Source organism: Vipera berus, assembly GCF_964194415.1.
Source record: "Vipera berus genome assembly, chromosome: 3".
NCBI classification, from domain to species: Eukaryota; Metazoa; Chordata; class Lepidosauria; order Squamata; family Viperidae; genus Vipera; species Vipera berus.
In genome coordinates, this window is record NC_138204.1 from 14,268,610 (window position 1) to 14,286,964 (window position 18,355).

At 41.3% G+C, this 18,355-nt stretch overlaps 1 protein-coding gene across 1 annotated transcript in view; it reads right to left on the minus strand.

Moving 5' to 3' along the window:
* GNAS (GNAS complex locus) overlaps positions 1 to 17,791 on the minus strand; it is a 215,279-nt gene extending 197,488 nt beyond the window's left edge. Inside the window, exon 1 of the mRNA XM_081324471.1 lies at positions 16,750 to 17,791. Coding sequence (XP_081180597.1) covers positions 16,750 to 17,338 — 589 coding nt within the window. The 5' untranslated portion in view covers positions 17,339 to 17,791. The remainder of the gene's footprint in view (positions 1 to 16,749) is intronic.
* Between the last annotated feature and the right edge of the window lie 564 nt (positions 17,792 to 18,355).

The window sequence follows — 18,355 nt, forward strand, 5'->3', positions numbered from 1 at the left end:
CAGTAGTTCCCTTACACTTTATCAAATGTGCTACACTAATCCACTTTCCAAGAATAAATGTATGTAACTTTACATCCCAAAGTCCCCAAACTCATGAAGTTAACCAGCATGTTTGATAATTTAATTCTTACTTTTATATTTATCTTATGTTTCACGCAGTTACTGCATTGGGAAGTTTGTGAGTTGGTCTGATTGGAGCAGCATGTAAGTCCCGAGAATAAATAAATAAATGCTGTACCTCCCTTCCCCAGCCTCTAGTTACAGGTCTGGCAGAGCAAGCCAAGCCACAGTTTCATGAATAAACCACAACTGGCTAGATTTCGATAACATGCTATTCTAAATCTTGCTTCTACAAACCATAACAGCTTCATCCAGAATCCAGCGCCTCAAGCTGAGTGAGACAAAAGGACATTGCGGCGTTACAGGATTTGTGAACTGAGCTGCATAATGTCTACCCAAGCTATGCAACTCCAGAATTCAGGCCCAGGGATCTCTTCTCTACAGAAAAGAGCTCTTGTTTGCACAAGGTCTCATGTTAATACTCCTGGCAGCATTTCTACATGAAAATAGGCTTTATTATTAAACTTTACTGGGATTGTGGCTGATCTATGGGCTCTGTCAGAGCTACAAACTCTGATCTCAGACTTCTCATCTGGACAAAGAACCACTAATGTAGGCATTGTTCCAAAACAGACAGATTTACAGGTCTTTTCTCATCATCTTGTCGAGTTCACTATTACAGTGCACTACATCAGCATTTTGAAATCAACAGGCTTCCCAATATCCTTTGGGCATGGATAAAATGATAAAACGGAAGCCCAGATCAAAGATCACTGAAGACCAAAAAACCAGAGTTTCTTCGGTCAGATTGTGATGTCTAGTGAAGATAAAGTCACAGGCCCCAGATGTTTAGATTCCCTCAAATCCTAATTCTTCTGAAAATCAGGTGTAAACACTGTATTCTAGCTAGTTGCAGAGCTTTCTTCTCTTTCTACTCCATTCCTCACGTCCCAATTGGTGCAGTCCAGAATATGTTATAGCCAGGATCAGTCTTTCCTGCCAAGGCCCAGGTACACGAGGCAAAGTCTCTACATTCACCTCTCGTGAGATTATTATTATTAATCTGCACATTCATGGACCATTCATGGATTTATCAACAGTAGCTTCATATCAGTTCTGCTGAAGCCTTCTCTCCAAGAATGGAATCTTCCAGAACCAACAGAGAAGCAGCCTCTTTAGGCAGCAGACCAGGAAGTGTGGCAGTTGAGTACAACTCTTCCCTCACGACTCTCCTGTTCTTGCTCCTGTTATGCAATGCCTCCTCCCAGTGACACATGGTAAGGTGGCAAATCATTGCAGAAATCTCACAATCCATCACTCTCAGAGCAGTATTTATTTACTTATTAGATTTTTCTCCTTTATTCCTTTATGGAATATCTATGCAGGAGGAAGCATTTAGAGAGAACTGCAAATCCTTCTCCCCGTCGGACGGTTTGAACATAGATACAGGTAGTCCTCAACTTACGAACACAACTGAGTCCAGACTTTGTTGTTCCTAAGCGAAACATTTGTTAAATGAGTTTTGTCCCATTTTACAACTTTTTTGCCACATTCGTTAAGTGAATCACTGCAGTTGTTAAATTAGTAACATGGTTGTTAAGTGAATCTGGTTTTCCCATTCATTTTGCTTGTCAGAAGGTTGCAAAAGTGGATCACATGACCCCGGGACACTGTAATCGTCATAAATGTAAGTCAGTTGTCAAGCAACTGAATTTAAATCACATGATCGTGCAGATGCTGCAAGTCATAAGTGTGAAAAATGGCCATAACTCACTTTTTTCAGTGCCGTTATAACTTTGAAAAGTCACTAAGTGAACTGTTGTAAGTCAAGGACTACCTGTATACATCTCCTTCCTTTCATATTCATGTAAAAAACGTATTTATTTGAGCAATCTGACCTGGTCTGATGGGTTAGGGTTGGGTTTTAATATGTTTTTAATTATTGTTTTAAATTTTAAATTTGGGCATTATATTTAATCGTTTTTTAACTTTTGTATTCTGTTTTTATATTTATTGCCCTGTACACCGCCCTGAGTCCTTCGGGAGAAGGGCGGTATAAAAATTAAATAAATAAATAAATAAATAAATAAATAAATACATACATACATACATACATACATACATACATACATACAGATACAGATTGATCCCCTACACTCAGTTATACTAAAATCAGGATTCAGAAGGACAAAAATATCATTTCTCTTGCACTCTCATAGCTGACCACAAAAAATTGTGTAAGAATTTCTACATTGTGAAATGCCCCCAAAGACTTAAACAAATTTTTATGGTAGGACTATTCTGCTAAGCCAACACATGAGGCCGCTCTTGAGTCAGTTTTCATTCCTTCCAAAGAATCCAAATCTGATTTTCTTATTTTTTGCACAGCATACCTATTATTCTAAACAAGAAACAGAACTGGGGAAAAAAAAAATCCATGGTTTAATTCCACATTATAGTCTAAAATATCTGCAAAGAAAAATGGCAAACTGAAGAAAATGAAAAAAAGAACATTTTACAAAAAACTGCTTTTTGTAAAATTAAACTTTCACAGCTTCCCTGCTTTCTTTTATATTTGAAATATGTGTAAAAACCAGGATATAAAGATTGGAAAGGGGAATTCTTAAAAATACTGATAGTGATGTGTTATGATTAGAGGGTGATTTTCTGTTTAGAAATACCAGGTTTTCTTTTTTCCAGAATTGAAGTGAATTCAGATTCAGATGTTAAATGGGAATTCTGGATAAGATTTTCCTAATTGATTAGGTCTATTCAACTGATATGCTAATCCATAGTTTATTCACACTCATCCAGTTCTAATGAACTTTAACGAATTACTGGGTTTCATTCAATTACAAACTAATTTCCATGACAAATTAGTTTTACCCTGGTGTGTGGTGCAAATCCTCCCGCTCACTTGCACTGGAGAATGTTTAATGGGCAGGAGTCAGTTTACCTCTGGTGACCACAGTCCTTGAAAATGTTAACATAGGCCAGGGCTTTTCAAAACGTGGTACGGGTACCACCTGTGGTACATTGGCACCTGGGAGGTGGTACGTGAACATCCTAGAAAAGTAGCGGGGGAGGTGAATGAGCTGAAGCGGTCCTAGCACCGCACAAGCCTGAGCGAGAGATGGCTGGAGCTGCAGGCCTGTCAGGGTTCAGCAGAAGCGCCAGGATCAGTGCTTCTTCGGGCCTGTCAGGGCTCAGTGGAAGCGCCAGGATCAGCACCAGACTCCAGCTGGAGCTCGGCGCTGATCCCGGCATGTCTGCTGAGCCCAGAAGAAGCGCCAATCAGCTGGAATGTTGCAGCATCTCCAGGGTCTTGTGATTTTCATTCAGATGCTTGGCAACTGATTCGTATTTATGACGGTCACAGTGTCCCAGGGTCATGTGAAGTGACCAAAACCTGCTGCAACCACCCAGCAGACGGGAAGAATAAAAACCAAACACCCCCCACCCCACCCCTGCTGCCAATGCTCAACAGAAATGCTCACAACCATGAAAATCTCAGACAGGAGGAAGAGCGCCACCAGGAGGGCAGGCAGGTGTCTTCCTCTTCTGTGGCTTGGGGGGCACTTTTTTCAGTGCCATTGTACTATGGAGAAGACTCATCCAAGCCCCACCTATGTCAAAAAAAGGGAGAAACTTTCAGAAAGAGAATGAGCAATGCTTGTAATGGGAACTGAAGACACTGTGTGTGAGGTTTTTCTTCCACCCCTTTGGGGTCATGTTTTCTGGTGTCCACAAGAAGGCAGGTAGGTGTTCCCTACTTTCTAACACTATAGCAGACATGTCAAACACAAGGCCCGGGGGCCGGATCCGGCCCATGAAGTGGTTTCATGTGGCCCGCGAAGCCATCCTGGAAACAGTGAGGGAACGGCCCCCACTGCCTTGGCCCTGGCCCAGAGACCCTCCTTTTGCCAGAGACCCTCAGATCTGTCCCACTCCTGCCCAGGCCCCCATAGGCACCCTTGATGCGAACGATGTAGAGCTGGCCATGCCCACCCAGTAGGCCATACGCACTCTAGCCACACCCACCCAGTAGGCCACGCCCACCCTGGCCATACCCACCCGGCCCCCTGAGGGCAACCGCAATGCTGATGCAGCCCTCAATGAAATTGAGTTTGACACCCCTGCACTATAGGAAAGTGAAAGGGGGGAAGGCAAAGGCTTTCTTAAGCTGACTGAAAAATCTACATTTTTTTCTTCCAGATAAAGAAATTAACTATGGGATGCCTTGAGAACCAGAACCAAAAAAAAGTAAAACTACCACAAACTAAGAGTACAAATTAGGATTAAGATATTTCTTACCAGAATTAACCTATCTTCTATGTTCGGAGGTCCACACTAAGTCTGGTTGATGCTTTGGTTGAATTAAACATACCAGGGAATCATGGAATTTGCAAGAGGAAAACAGATTTCTCAATACACCTTTGGAAAAATTCAGAGGTGTGAAGAATCTCATGTTAATGTTAATGCAATGCTTTGTTTCCCATGCATTACAGTATATCAGAGGTCCCCAATCTTTGGGGCACCAGGGACCGGTTCCACAGAGAGAGGTTTTTCTGCAGACCAGAGGGGGCGTGGTTTTGTGTGCTGCCTGCATCTTGCGGATGGGTCTTTGCTTGTTTGTGTGGACCGTTTGCTGGCATGCCGCAGCCCAGCACTGGACCATGGACCAGGAGTTGTGGACCCCTGTATTATATTCCTCATTCCTAGTACAGAGCTGAATAACCCTAATATCCAGAGAAGCCAATACAATCCGTTCTGTACAGTTTAAGAAGCACAAGTTATTGATTTGTCAAAGCTGTAAATAATTTCAGGTCATAATTCTTGAATGGCAATAAATTGCATATCATATGGAGTGGTTTCTACCCAAGTAACTCTAAAAGGTTTTTATTTTAATTGCTTTATAAATGTAAAACCTCAGCCAGATTGCTCATTTGCACTTGGCAAATGTCTCCAAAGGTTTGTATAAATGCATTATCCATGACAGACTCCAAGGCATTTTATATCTCTGATGTGGGGAAACATCCCAAGTGGATACGTTGTATTCTAGCTGTGGCTTATTTAAACAGTCCTTCTCATCCTCCCATAAACTATCCTAATTTTTTAAATAAAAGTTTTACAAAGAATGTGAAAACTAACATTCAATAATCTAATCCAGGGGTAGGAAACCTTGGCTCTTTTACGACTCGTGGACTTCAACTTCCAGAATTCCTGATGCTGGCTCAGGAATTCTGGGAGTTGAAGTCCATGAGTCGTAAAAGAGCCAAGGTTGCCTACCCCTGATCTAATCAATAATAAATAAAATAAAATAATTCAAGCTAAACATTAAATAAACATACAAACTAACACTAAATAAACTATCCTAATTAACTGAAAACTCTCAGTACCTCATCAATCTACAATTCCCAGAATTCTTTGGAAGACAGAAGAAGCCACCATTTTTAGGCAATATAATTTCAATGTTCAGCTTTTCATGTAGAGCAGGGGTGTCAAACTGCCGGCCCGTGGGCCGGTTGCATCATATGGAGGCTGTGCCCACCCCAGTTCTGGCAATGGAAAAAAAAGTCGCAAGAGCAAGATACTTCATCTAACCCAACAATGTAGTTAGAATACTTCATCTGTGATGGTCAATTCCTTGATTTTAGATTAAAAATTGTCCAGATTGATTCAGACTATTTTTATTATTTTCAACATCTGGTGTCATCATATTGAAGTGATTGTCTACTAGGACTCTGAGATCCCTCTCACAGTTACTACTATTGAGCAAGGTACCACCTATACTATATCAGTGCATTTGATTTTTCCTGCCTAAATGTAGAGCCTTACTTTTTTCACCATTGAATTTCATTTTGTTAGATAGCGCCCAGTGTTCGAGTCTGTCCAGATCCTCCTGTATTTTAAGCCTATCTTCTGGAGCATTGGCTATTCCTGCCAGCTTGCTGTCATCTGCAAATTTGCTGAGTTCCCCATCTATCCCCTCATCCAAATTGTTGATGAACATGTTGAAGAGCACTGGGCCCAGAACAGAGCCCTGGGGCACCCCACTACACACTTCTTTCCATGTAGATGCAGTTCCATTGAGGACCTGTCAGCCAGCTACGAATTCATCTGGTGGTGATGCTATCTAACCCACATTTTTCTATCTTATCAAGTAGTAGGTTGTGATCTACTTTATCAAATGCCTTACTGAAGTCCATTACTTCATTACTTCTTTAAAGCTTATTTAAATTACTTCTTTAAATTACTTATTTAAAGCTCAAAAGCAACACTTTGAACTGCATAGGGAAGCATTTCAAACCTATTTAATATTTCTAAAAACATTTTAAAATAAAGTTGGGTGTGGCAAAGACCTTTGTGAGTGGTAAGAGAAGCGTATTGGTGCAAATACAGGTAATCCTAGAGTTAAGATCGTAATGGAGCCTGTCTATTACAGTCCTAACTATAGGGTCCAACATGATGTTGCCTAGTTTGGCAACGAAACAACAACAAGAAAATAATCAAGCTCAGAGAGCATCGAGGACCCCATAATTCAACCCTGAGCCATATTCTCTTTTATTACTATAATCATAGGTCATAAGTTGTAAAATGGGTCAGTTATGCGGCCAACCTGATCTTACACACTTTTTTGTGGTGGTTGTTAAGTGAATCTTCAGTTGTTAGGCCAACCCATTGTTCACTATGGTATGGTTTTGCCGAGAATCAGAAGCACTGGTTTTCAACAAAACCATTGTAAAATGCAGTCATGTGATCACAGGATGAGCAAATAGCCGTATATGCGCTCAGTGTGCAGTCACATAACCCTGGGTGGGGGTTCTGTCAGAACTTTGGATCTTGAAATGTCCCCCTTCTCAAGTCTGTCAGAACAGTTGCTAAACAGTCGGTTGTAAGTTGAAGACTACCTGTAGACACCATGTTGCTTACTCAGGATATCCAGAAGATGTAGTCCAAAAAATGAAGATGGTAGCCACAATGATACAATTGAAGCTCTATCTATTGTTTATGGGCATATGAAGCTTCATTGTGGCTGGCATCTTCATTTGGACTGCACCCTGTGGACAGCCTATACTCGTCCCTGCCTTAAAGGCTCTTGGGTCCGGACTATCTAAGGGAACACCTGCTGCCGGCATCATCTTCCCATCATCCTGTGCGCCCCCACAGGGAGGGCCTTCTCAGGGTACCGCCGGTTAATGAATGCCGGCGGGTTATTCCCAGGGGAAGGGCATTCTCTGTGGGTGCGCCTGCCCTATGGAACCAACTACCCACAGAACTTAGGACTGCCCCCGACCTTCGCTCATTTCGCCGGGACCTGAAAACCTGGCTCTTCGATCTGTTTGGTCCAGACTGTGGGGTTGTTAATTTAACTGGGTTTTAGATTTACTGTTGGGGCTTGAATTTAATTTGTTTTAATTGTTTTTAATTTTTTGTATTCATGGTTTTAACTGCCCTGTAAACCGCCCTGAGTCCTACGGGAATAGGGCGCTATACAAATCCAATAAAATAAATAAAATAAAATAAATAAATAGTTCCAAATTATTAGAGATTCTTTTCAGAGTTATAACCAAAACCCCATTTCAGTAAACTATCTCTTGTGTGTGTGGCTTTCTGTTGCTTCTGTTAGGTTTTTATTATGGTGCTATTTCTGGATTAATGACTTTCTGGTGCTACTAGGGTTATATTTTGTGGTTTGGGCACAGCCGGGATGAATTTTCCTGAAAACAGCCCAAAAGCATTAACAAGAATGAATGAATGAATAAATAAATGAATACTAATGGTACCCAATAAATAAATCATTGTGACATAAACATTTGTGAATTTGTATCTGGCACAATGGGCTTTAATGCACTAAATTTATGCCATCATAAATGTATAAATAAAGGCGCCACAAGAATCCTTATGATTGAGCCTTTTGGATAAAAATATGGTGGATTTTTCAGAAAGTTTTTAGGAAAAAAATAAGATTTACGCCGCAGCTATTCTTATTGGGGATTATTTCGGATTGTACTGTTATAGAAACTAAATTAATGTTACACTTAATAACGGCAGCCAGACTTTTGGTGGCGCAACATTGGAAGAAAGAAGATTTACCTACAATAGAACAATGGATACTTAAAGTAATGGATGTAGCTGAAATGGCATATTTGAAAGAACAGTCATAAGAAAAATATATTTTGGAATGGAAAAGATGGATTGATTATATTCAAAACAAATATGGGACTAAAAAGTTTCAAATAGCATATGAATAATTCTTAACAATTATAGATGTGTTATTATAATTACTTTAGTTTTGTTATAAGGGAGTTAAAGGGTGGAAGGTTTGTTAACGTTGTAATAGATATTTAGCATATGTTTGCATAAGATTGCTATATGTAATACCCTGTATTCTGCTTTGGGAAGTCCGGGGGGGGGGGAGGGAAGGGGGGAGGGTTGATGGGGAGGGGGGGTTATTATTAAAATTTTGTAAAACGTTTCAATAATAAAAAAAGAATCCTTATGATTGTGAGTGATTGCACAATCTCTTTGAAATGGCTTGGGTTCTGCTTTAGCTGTTTCCAAGCTAACGTTTTGGATTACAATTTATCTCAACCCGTGTCATCAGCTTCAAGGAAACTGCCCCATTTTAATTTTAAGAAAAGTTAAGATATGGTGAAACAGAAAAGGAAGCCAGAGTTGAAACACTGCAGTCCAGATCATGGAGACTCAAGCCTACTCCAGCCGTGAAAATTTCAGGAGTGACTTTGGGCCAATCCATTTCCCTCTGAGCACCATCTTACCATGCAGGGTTGATGCTGTAGGGATAAAAGGAAAGCAATTTCCACTTAAATTGCCTTGAACGCCTGGAGAAAAGGCAGAATGCACATGTAAAAACACTTATTCGCTGCTTTATTTATATTCTGACTTTTGCACAAGAACTTGCACAAGAAGAGTACATATGGTGTCCTCCTATTTTCCTTTATAGTATATGAAACAGATTTGGTTGAGAGAGTCAACTGTAAGGAATAGTATGAACTAAAATAGTATACAGTTTTCTCCATAAATATTAAACAAGGCTGAGAAAAAACAGTGTGGGGCATTGAGTCCCATAGTTGATACATGCCATCTTCAGAAAAGCACAGCCTATTTCCCCCAAATAAAACTGAGAGCTGAAGTATATGGAATAATATGGCATTCTGCCTAAGTACAAAACATGCAATTGATTTAAACCATCCCATTCTGAATGTAGCCTTTATTTATGAGTACCCTATGGCATATTAGCTGTGATAGTTTCAAGGGCCTTTCCTCCCCTCCCCCCTCCCCCCCCAAAAGCAATTTTACGGTCCCCAAAATCCTGGGAGTATATCCTGAGCTCCATGTGCAGAATGCTCCTTCAGTAAAGAGGATATTTATTTTAGGAACCCAACAATGTATAGCTTTTATGCTGCCTTGCTCATGTTCCTTGCCCTCTTCAAAAGTTGCCTGTAGGAAGACTCACAGAATCCATGAAGTGGATTACAAAGATAGTTAATTATTTATTTTAATTACTTATTATTAAACAAATATCCAATTATTTAAATGTTAAATAAATATTTCATAAGAATAAAATATTTTTTTAATGTTTAAAGATGTTTCAAAGAATGGTTGCAGGAATTGGGTATGTCTAGTCTAGTGAAAAGAAGGATATGGGGTGACAAGTGTTCCAATACTTGAGGGACTGCCACAAAGAAGAGGGGGGTCAACCTATTTTTCAAAGCACCCTGAGAGTAATAAGTCAGTGGAATGGTTTGCCTTCAGAGGTTGTGGGTGCTCCATTACTGAAGGCTTTTAAAAATGGACAACCATTTGTCTGAAATTGTACAGGGCCTCCTGTTTGAGGAGGGGGTTGGACTAGATGACCTCCAAGGTACCCCTTCCAACTTCCTGGATTGAACGGAAGGAGGAGGGAGTCAAGCTCTTCTCCAAAGCACCCAAAGGCAGGACAAGAAACAACAGATGGAAACTAAACAAGGAGAGAAGCAACCTAGAACTAAGGAGAAACTTCTTGACAGTTAGAACAGTTAACCAGTGGAACAACCTGCCTCCAGAAGCTGTGAATGCTCCAACACTGGAAGTTTTTAAGAAGAGACTGGACAGCCATTTGTCCGAAATGGTATAGGGTTTCCTGCCTGAGCAGGGGGTTGGACTAGATGACCTCCAAGGTCCCTTCCAACTTTTTTATTTTTATTATTATTATTATTATTATTGTTGTTGTTGTTGTCTGTGTTTGCACAAATAAATCTTTTTCCCCCATATCCCAGTCCTTTCTCTCTTTTTTTGGAGCCACAGTTAACCCATCCTTAACCTCCTTAAAACAGAGAGATTCACCACTATTATTTAGAATGCTTTTTTAAAAATAATCTTGCATAAACACACGGCTACAATGGTGTTCAAAAGGTAAGACTTCATTTCCAATATCCAGCCTTCTGAGTTCTATCCCCCTTCCTCTTTCTTTTCTTAAAATTAAACCCAGTAAGAAGGTTTGGCTTCTTGCTGAGAGCCTTTTTAGAATACAATAGTTCTCTGGAAAGGCATTATCAAGCAAGTCAACATTTAAGACACGTGCCCTATATAATATCCAGGAGGATCAGTGCTAAAGTATGTTCAAAGGGCAACGGAAGAGAAGTGCCTTTTGTGAAATTCAACTCAATGAAAAAAGTTATTCTTCAGACACGGAAGTTTACATTTCAAATAATAATTCTGACTAAGTGTGGATGAATACATAACTTACCAAGTTACATTGTCTTCCTCTACCATAACACCCTATGTATGGAGATGTACATTAAGCCGTTGGCAGGCTGCCCTTCTTGAACCCAAACTCTTGAATGAACCAATAGTCCCAGTTTTTGCCAATCAGAGGTAAACATTGAACATCATGTGTTAGGGAAGTGCTCTTTAAATTGTCTTAAAATTTTTATTACAATGATTATCTAGTTTGTGTCCATTTTTATGCTCTTACACATCAACATTATTTTTCTGGAAACAATTTCAATAAACAGATGTAAAATCTCCAGTTAATAAATTGATTAATGTGTTACTACTAAGGCTGCAATTTTGTACCGACTTAGAAGAATCAGGTCCACTGTTCTTATTTCTGAGCAGAAACACATTGGACACAATATTTTTGGCATCAGTAAAGAACTGTCTAAAAATGTTAAATATTAAAGTTACTAAGAGAATAAATTGCAGTGAAATAGGCTTAAACAACCCCATGCTTCCAAGACCATCTAAAGCTGCAATCTGATCGCTATCTCAATAAACATACCCAAAAGGAATTATTGGAGTTTGAATAAAAATTAGCCAGAGCTGTTGTAACCAGCAATGGTGTCTTGCAGAGAGGATATACCACATATAATTCTGAGTGGATCCAAGCAACTTTATCCACTACATGCCTACTGTAATCCTTACAATGACCCTGAAGGTACTTTTTTGGCCTATTCCTCCCCAGCAATTAATGTTGTGTGTTGAACAGTATCACTGCAATTAAGAGCAGAAAAATAACTTTCCTCACTGTTATTCCTAATGTGGACTCAGTTGCCTTTCATCTTTCACCACTGGTACTCTAAATATCTCTTCTATTGTTTCATCTCCTAAAACTCCTCAGAAAATCAGTGAAACCCACAGAATCAACAAACATACAGTGGCCACACACAAACACAATTCATTCCAGATAGAGACTAAGGCCTTAATTGAACTGCCTATCAGATCCCCAGGAAAAATCCCAAATTCCCTTTGAGACCCATCAAAATCCATTAGTCACCAGGGGCCAATCAATCTTAATAGATCCAAACTTCTTGAGGGGGGGCAACATTAGCAATCCGCAATCAGTGATCTGATCTTGAAAAGCAACTGACAGTAGTATCGTCACATTACAACTACCCTTAGATTAAAAAAAACCCAGATGAAACATATGAACTGCTTATGTATATTGAGCCAAAAGCTTGGATTAGCTCTTAACATTTCACCCGTGAGCAGGCAAGCTCTTGACATCAAATTCAGATGTTATATTGTGACACTTAACAAAAATGAACCTACCCCTGGCCTATAAAAGATCACAGATAGAATAAAAGTAGTGTAAGTAAAAGAAAGAATAGGGCCAAAATTAAGGAATTTTGGTGCAAGATAGCTTAAGATCTAAGAAACTATCAGGGAGAAGAGAAAAGGACAACCACTAGAATGAGGTATAGGGTAATCATCAACAACAACAAAGATGGTAAGCTGAACCATGCTCTGAACGATTGAGGGAACTAGGTATATCTAGTCTAATAAAGAGAAGGACTAGGAGTCCTTTACAATGCCTTGGTAAGGCCACACTTGGAATACTGCATCCAGTTATGGTCACCACGATGTAAAAAAGTTGTTGAGAACTCTGGAAAGAGTACAGAGAAGAGCAACAAAGATGATTACAGGTCTGGAGGCTAAAACATATAAGGAACGGCTGCTGGAATTAGATATGTCTAGTTTAATGAAGAGAAGGACTAGGGGTGACATGAAGCAGTGTTCCAATATCTCAGGGGCTGCCACAAAGAAGAGGGAGGCAAGCTATTCTCCAAAGCGCCTGAAGGCAGGACAAGAAGCAATGGATGGAAACTAGTCAAGGACAGAAGCAACCTAGAACTAAGGAGAAACTTCCTGACAGTTAGAACAATTAACCAGTGGAACAACCTGCCTCCAGAAGTGGTGAATGCTCCAACACTGGAAGTTTTTAAGAAGAGACTGGACAGCCATTTGCCTGAAATGGCATAGGGTTTCCTGCCTGAGCAGGGGGTTGGACTAGATGACCTCCAAGGTCCCTTCCAACTTTACTGTTATGATTATGATTATGAGTGATATGATAGTAGTCGTCCAGTACTCAAGCGACTATCACAGAGAAGAGGGGTCAACCTATTCTCCAAAGCACCTGAGAAGAGAGATCCAACCTAGGATTAAAGAGATAGTGAGAACAATTAATCAGTGGAAGAGCTTATCTCTGGAAATTGTGGGTGCTCTGCAACAATGTGATTGTAGGATGCTGCAATCATCAGTATGAGACCAGATCACAATCATGTGACTGCACGGGCTCTGTAACCGCCACAACTTTGAGGACTAGTTGTTAAGTATCACTCATTCAGTGCCTCTTATAACTTTGAACAGTTGCTGAACAAGTGGTCATTAAATGAGGACTACCTATACAGGACAACTGATTTCAAATGAGAACAGTTCAACATTAATATCAATTACTCAGATGACTGTATTCAAGTGGGGATATATAATTATCTGCTGAGGATGCTTTCATTGGGATTCCTACAATGAGCAAGGGATTGGCCTAAATTGGCTACCCAAACTCTGTAATTTTGTGGTTCAAAATATTTTAGATAACTTAACCATATCCAAGTTGCACTAAAATGATCACTCATGGGCGATCTAGAGCCAGTTTGGCCTAGTGCAGGGGTCCCTGACCCCCGGTCCGTGGACCAGTACCAGGTTGGGACATGCCAGCAACTGGGCCGCACAAACAAGCAAAGTCCCATCTGCGAGATGCAGGCAGCGCACAAAACCACGCCCGCTCCAGTCCGTGGAAAAACCTCTCTCCACGGAACCAGTCCCTGGTGCCCAAAAGGTTGGGGACCTCTGGTCTAGTGGTTAAGGCACTGGGCTAGAAAGCAGGAGATGGCGAGTTCTAGACCTGCCTTAGACATGAAAGCCAGCTGGATGACCTTGGTCCAGTCAGTCTCTCTCAGTCCAACTCACCTCACAGGGTAGTTGATGTTCTGGGGAAAATAGGAGGAGGAAGGCATATTAGATATGTTCGCTGCCTTGAGTTATTTGTAAAAAATAAAAAGGCAGGATACAAATAAAAATAATATAATATAATAAAATCCTAGTAGTTATAAGACTACATTTCTCTTTCTTCTTCTCTTGTTATCATTGTGTATTGTTAAGTAGACCAGGATTTAATCTGGGAATGCACTGATCTTAAAAACCTCTACAGTCCAAGTCAACCTATCCCAGGGGTAAGCAACCTCGGCTCTTTTATGACTCACGGACTTCAACTCCCAGAATTCCTGAGTCAGCTGACTCAGGAATTCTGGGAGTTGAAGTCCGTGAGTCATAAAAGAGCCGAGGTTGCCTACCTGTGACCTAGCCACTAAAATCATGAAAGTTAGCAACCTTTTTAAGATAACACAACAACAATCTTACGCAATAATTCCACTAAACTACTCGCCGAATGGCAAAACAGAGGTGATACAAACTAAATAACTGACATATATTCTCCATTTTTAAAAAAAATAAGTGAAGACAAAAAGAAGAATTAAACTAATTGGAAAAAAGAGGCCTCTCCTTGTCCCCAGGGTGCCTTTGTTTTGAATTTTATGGAAGTGGTCCTTAAGTATCCAGGACAGGTGGGAAGACAGACATTTACTTTGAAATGGTTGGTTTTTCCAAGTGTCAACAGCTTTGTCTGAAAGGCTTAGTGCCAAACCACAGGAGAGGAACTGGTCCAGCAGATTGCAAAACATGCCCCAACTGAAATGTTAAAATGTTCCCTGATCACATGGGAAGCCTATATCAAAGCTGCCACGTTCAAAACACCTTTATCTAGTGTGAAAGCTACCATGTCAACATTTAGCTAAAATAAAGTTCTTTCCCTTTGAAGGGGGGGGGGGGGAAGATGCTAGTGAAGAAGAACTAGGTTTCTGCATGCAGGAGACAAACAGCATCACTTCCCAGTTCTTCTGAGTGAAATAATGAAATGATATTAGAGGGTGGGACTTGTCTCTCAAAAGCTCCATGCCTGGAGATCATCAGCCCACTCCTGCTCAGCCTAGGTCGAGTCAGACCACTCAGTTCTATATCCATAATGCAACTGTATGATTATGAATGACAGGGAAGACAACACTTTAGCTGTATTACAATATACAACAGAGGAATTGTATGCTTTATTTTTGGATTACTACAGCCTGGTGACCTAAGTCACAGGAAAAGCTCACTTGTCGTCTACTGGGGCTTTGGGTTTGACTCCAAAAGGTAAAGTCTTCTACAGCTGCCATGTGATCTCAGGAAAATACACAACTACACAATGCTGGGAAAAGAAGCGGCTGTTTTAAAGAGTCACAGATGGATGCTACATTTGTGCCCCCACCTTTCTTACAGATATGAAACCCAAGTCCTGCCCAGCAGTATTGTCTATAACGATTGGCCACAATTCTCCAAAACTACTTAGCCCTTCTTGGACATGCCAAAAGCTGAACATGCAATCTTTTATGCCTGTTGCATGTGCTTAAAATGTGACATATGCCTCTGTAATTCACTTCTGACTCAGATACAAGCTACTAGAAACCTTGGATAGTGAATGAAGTGTTGTCTGCCCAGTTACCTTTAGAAATTCAGGAAATTACTAGAAGGAACACTGAAGTATATGTAGATTAATATTATCTATATCAGAGGAGACATGCCTCCAGTTTTAGTCAAATGTCCTGGTTGTTCTGGCTCTTTTTATCTCTAATTGTTATCATCAGATTGTTATCCCTAAATATTGTTCCACTCAGTATACAATACATCACAGTCTTTAAGCAGCTCTTAGATATTTATTGTCTGACTCTGTTGATCACCTATTTTAGCCAGACTTGTATATTCAGTAGACTGTTTATATTTATGTATTATTTGTACTGTGGAATGATTTTTTTTGTGCTATGACTATAATAAAGCATTCTCTCTCTCTCTCTCTCACAGAGACACACATGTAAGATACAGTATATATATAGTGTGTGTGTGTGTGTGCGCGCGCGCACACACACACACACGTGCAAAGGAAGCATTTTTTTCAGCAGCATCAGGGATCTGGTTGGGTCAAAAAAGTCAATATGGTGGAAATGGTATCAAGTCTGTCAGGCCACATCCATGCTTAACAGAGTTGGAGCTTAGGGTGCAAGGCTATAATGGCTACAAGTGGGGCTGGCATTATTAGGGCTTTCAGACACACCCCAAGCAGCATTATTACAAAGTCAGCTTAATTGCCCCCAACAATCTGGGTCCTCATTTTACCTACCTCGGAAGGATGGAAGGCTGAGTCAACCTTGAGCTAAGCACATTGATTTGCGCTTTAGATCAGGGGTCTTCAAACTTGGCCCTTTTATGACTTGTGGACTTCAACTCCCAGAATTCCTCAGCCAGCAAAGCTGGCTGAGGAATTCTGGGAGTTGAAGTCCACAAGTCATAAAAGGGCCAAGTTTGAAGTTTAGATTGTAAGCCGCCCTGAGTCTTCGGAGAAGGGCGGGATATAAATGGGATTTTTTAAAAAAATAGCGATCCCACGAAAAGGCAAAGGCTGGAAAACTTCCCTTTCCACAGTTACAGCCCTGTTTTATGTGTGTGTAAAAAAAAAGGAGGAGTAAAGTAAAAGGGAGGAGGAGCAAACCGAAGTGCAAGCGAAGAAAGGCGGGAAGGCAAGCAGGTGGCGGCGCCTTCGAGGCGTGCTGAACTACGTCCCTTATCGTCCCCACCAGAGAGGCTTGGGGAGGGGGGCTGATGGGCGCCCCAAAACCCATAGGCCAGGAGGGCGAAAGCATAGGGGTGGCATGATGAGAGAGAGAGAAAAGAGAGATGGAGGTAATAAGTCAGAAGCAACCCGCCTCCCTTCGACGCTTCCCGCAGCCACCCAGCCCCGCACGGCTCGCTCCCTCTCACCTAACAAAAGCAGCCGGTGCGTCTGCTTGTACTCCCTCTTCTCGGCTTTTAGGGACTTGTCGATGTCTTTGCTGCGCTTCCGATCGGCTTTTTCTTTGATTTGGCGGCTCTCCTTCTTGGCGGCTCGGAGCTCCGCCGCGTCTCCTCCGCCTGTGGGATAGGCGGGGATGGGCAGGTGGTCTCCCCCGGAGCGGAGGCTTTGGCACATCCCCATGCTGCGGAGAAAGGGAGCGCGGGCGGGCGCGCGTCCTCTTCTGCACGCTCCGTTTTCTACACGCGTTTTGTTCTTCGCTCGGCGCGTGTCAAGCGGGCTTCGGGAGGCTCGGCGGGTTCTCTCCCCTTGGGCGGCTTTCAAAGTGGCGGTCCCGGAGAATCTCCATAGGCTCTCAGGGTGGTGGGAACTTTCCCTCAGAACTCGGGGACGCGTTTTTGCTCTGGTCCTCTTTGGCTCATATTTCCCCCTATAATCTCTCTCTTTTTCTTTCTGTATTTCTCTTGGGGTGTGTGTGTGTGTGTGTGTGTGTGTGTATTTGGGTTTACGTTTGGGGGGGGGGGTTGTCCGACCACAAAACACGTGACTGAGCCGCATTTACCGTATTCTCCAGAAGAAAAACTACTTCCTACAGTCTTTGCTTCCTTCTTTAGATGTATTTAAATGATTAAGCGCTGGCTGCTGCTTCGTCGTTTCTCGTCTTTTTCTTTCCGATCTACTGCACAGACTTCGTTGTTGCATTTTTGAAAAGGGACAAGAGAGTGCGCGACAACTTGGGAAGAGAGTTTTTTATTTTTTTTTATTTATTTATTTTAATTCCATTTATATCCCGCCCTTCTCCGAAGACTCAGGGCGGCTTACAATTTAAAGCACAAATCAATGTGCTTAGCAATAGCCTTCATTCTACGTGTATGCCTGCTTATTAGGGCTTTCGCCCCCCCCAAGCGGCATTATTACAAAGTCAGCTTAATTGCCCCCAACAATCTGGGCCCTCATTTTATCTACCTCGGAAGGATGGAAGGCTGAGTCAACCTTGAGCCTGGTGGGACTCGAACCTGCACTAATTGCAGGCAGCTGGTGTTACTTAAGGAGGCATTAGCCCACTGCTCCGCCAAGGCTCTAGATTTATTGAAAGAATACAGTGCTTTTTTTGTAAAAGAAAAAGGTGCCGGAGCTCACACATGTTATACAACCCGCCTAGCCTACCCTACAAGGTTTCATTCAAAAAAGGTGCCGGAACTCCGTTCTGAGCGTTCTATGACAAAAAAAGCACGTAGTTGGGCACCAACCAGTCTGGGTTAAGGCAGTGTTAAGGACCAGATTACCTTTTCGATTTCAGTAAGACAATCATGGCTAATCTCTCTGGTAAAACGTTTTAGCTGAAGAAAAGTTTCATTGTTCCTCCAGCCATAAATGATACCTCTATAATGATAGTCTACACTTAAAATTTTCTTTGTGCCCTTTAAAATTTGCCTTTATAAGATCATTCCCCTGATCTTTGAGGGTGTCAATGGATTGAAGATTTGGATGTTGTTTTAGAAAGATTTCTAAAGAATCTTTCCTTAAATTCCAGACAATTGAAAAACAGGTTTTTCATTTACGAAATTATTTTTT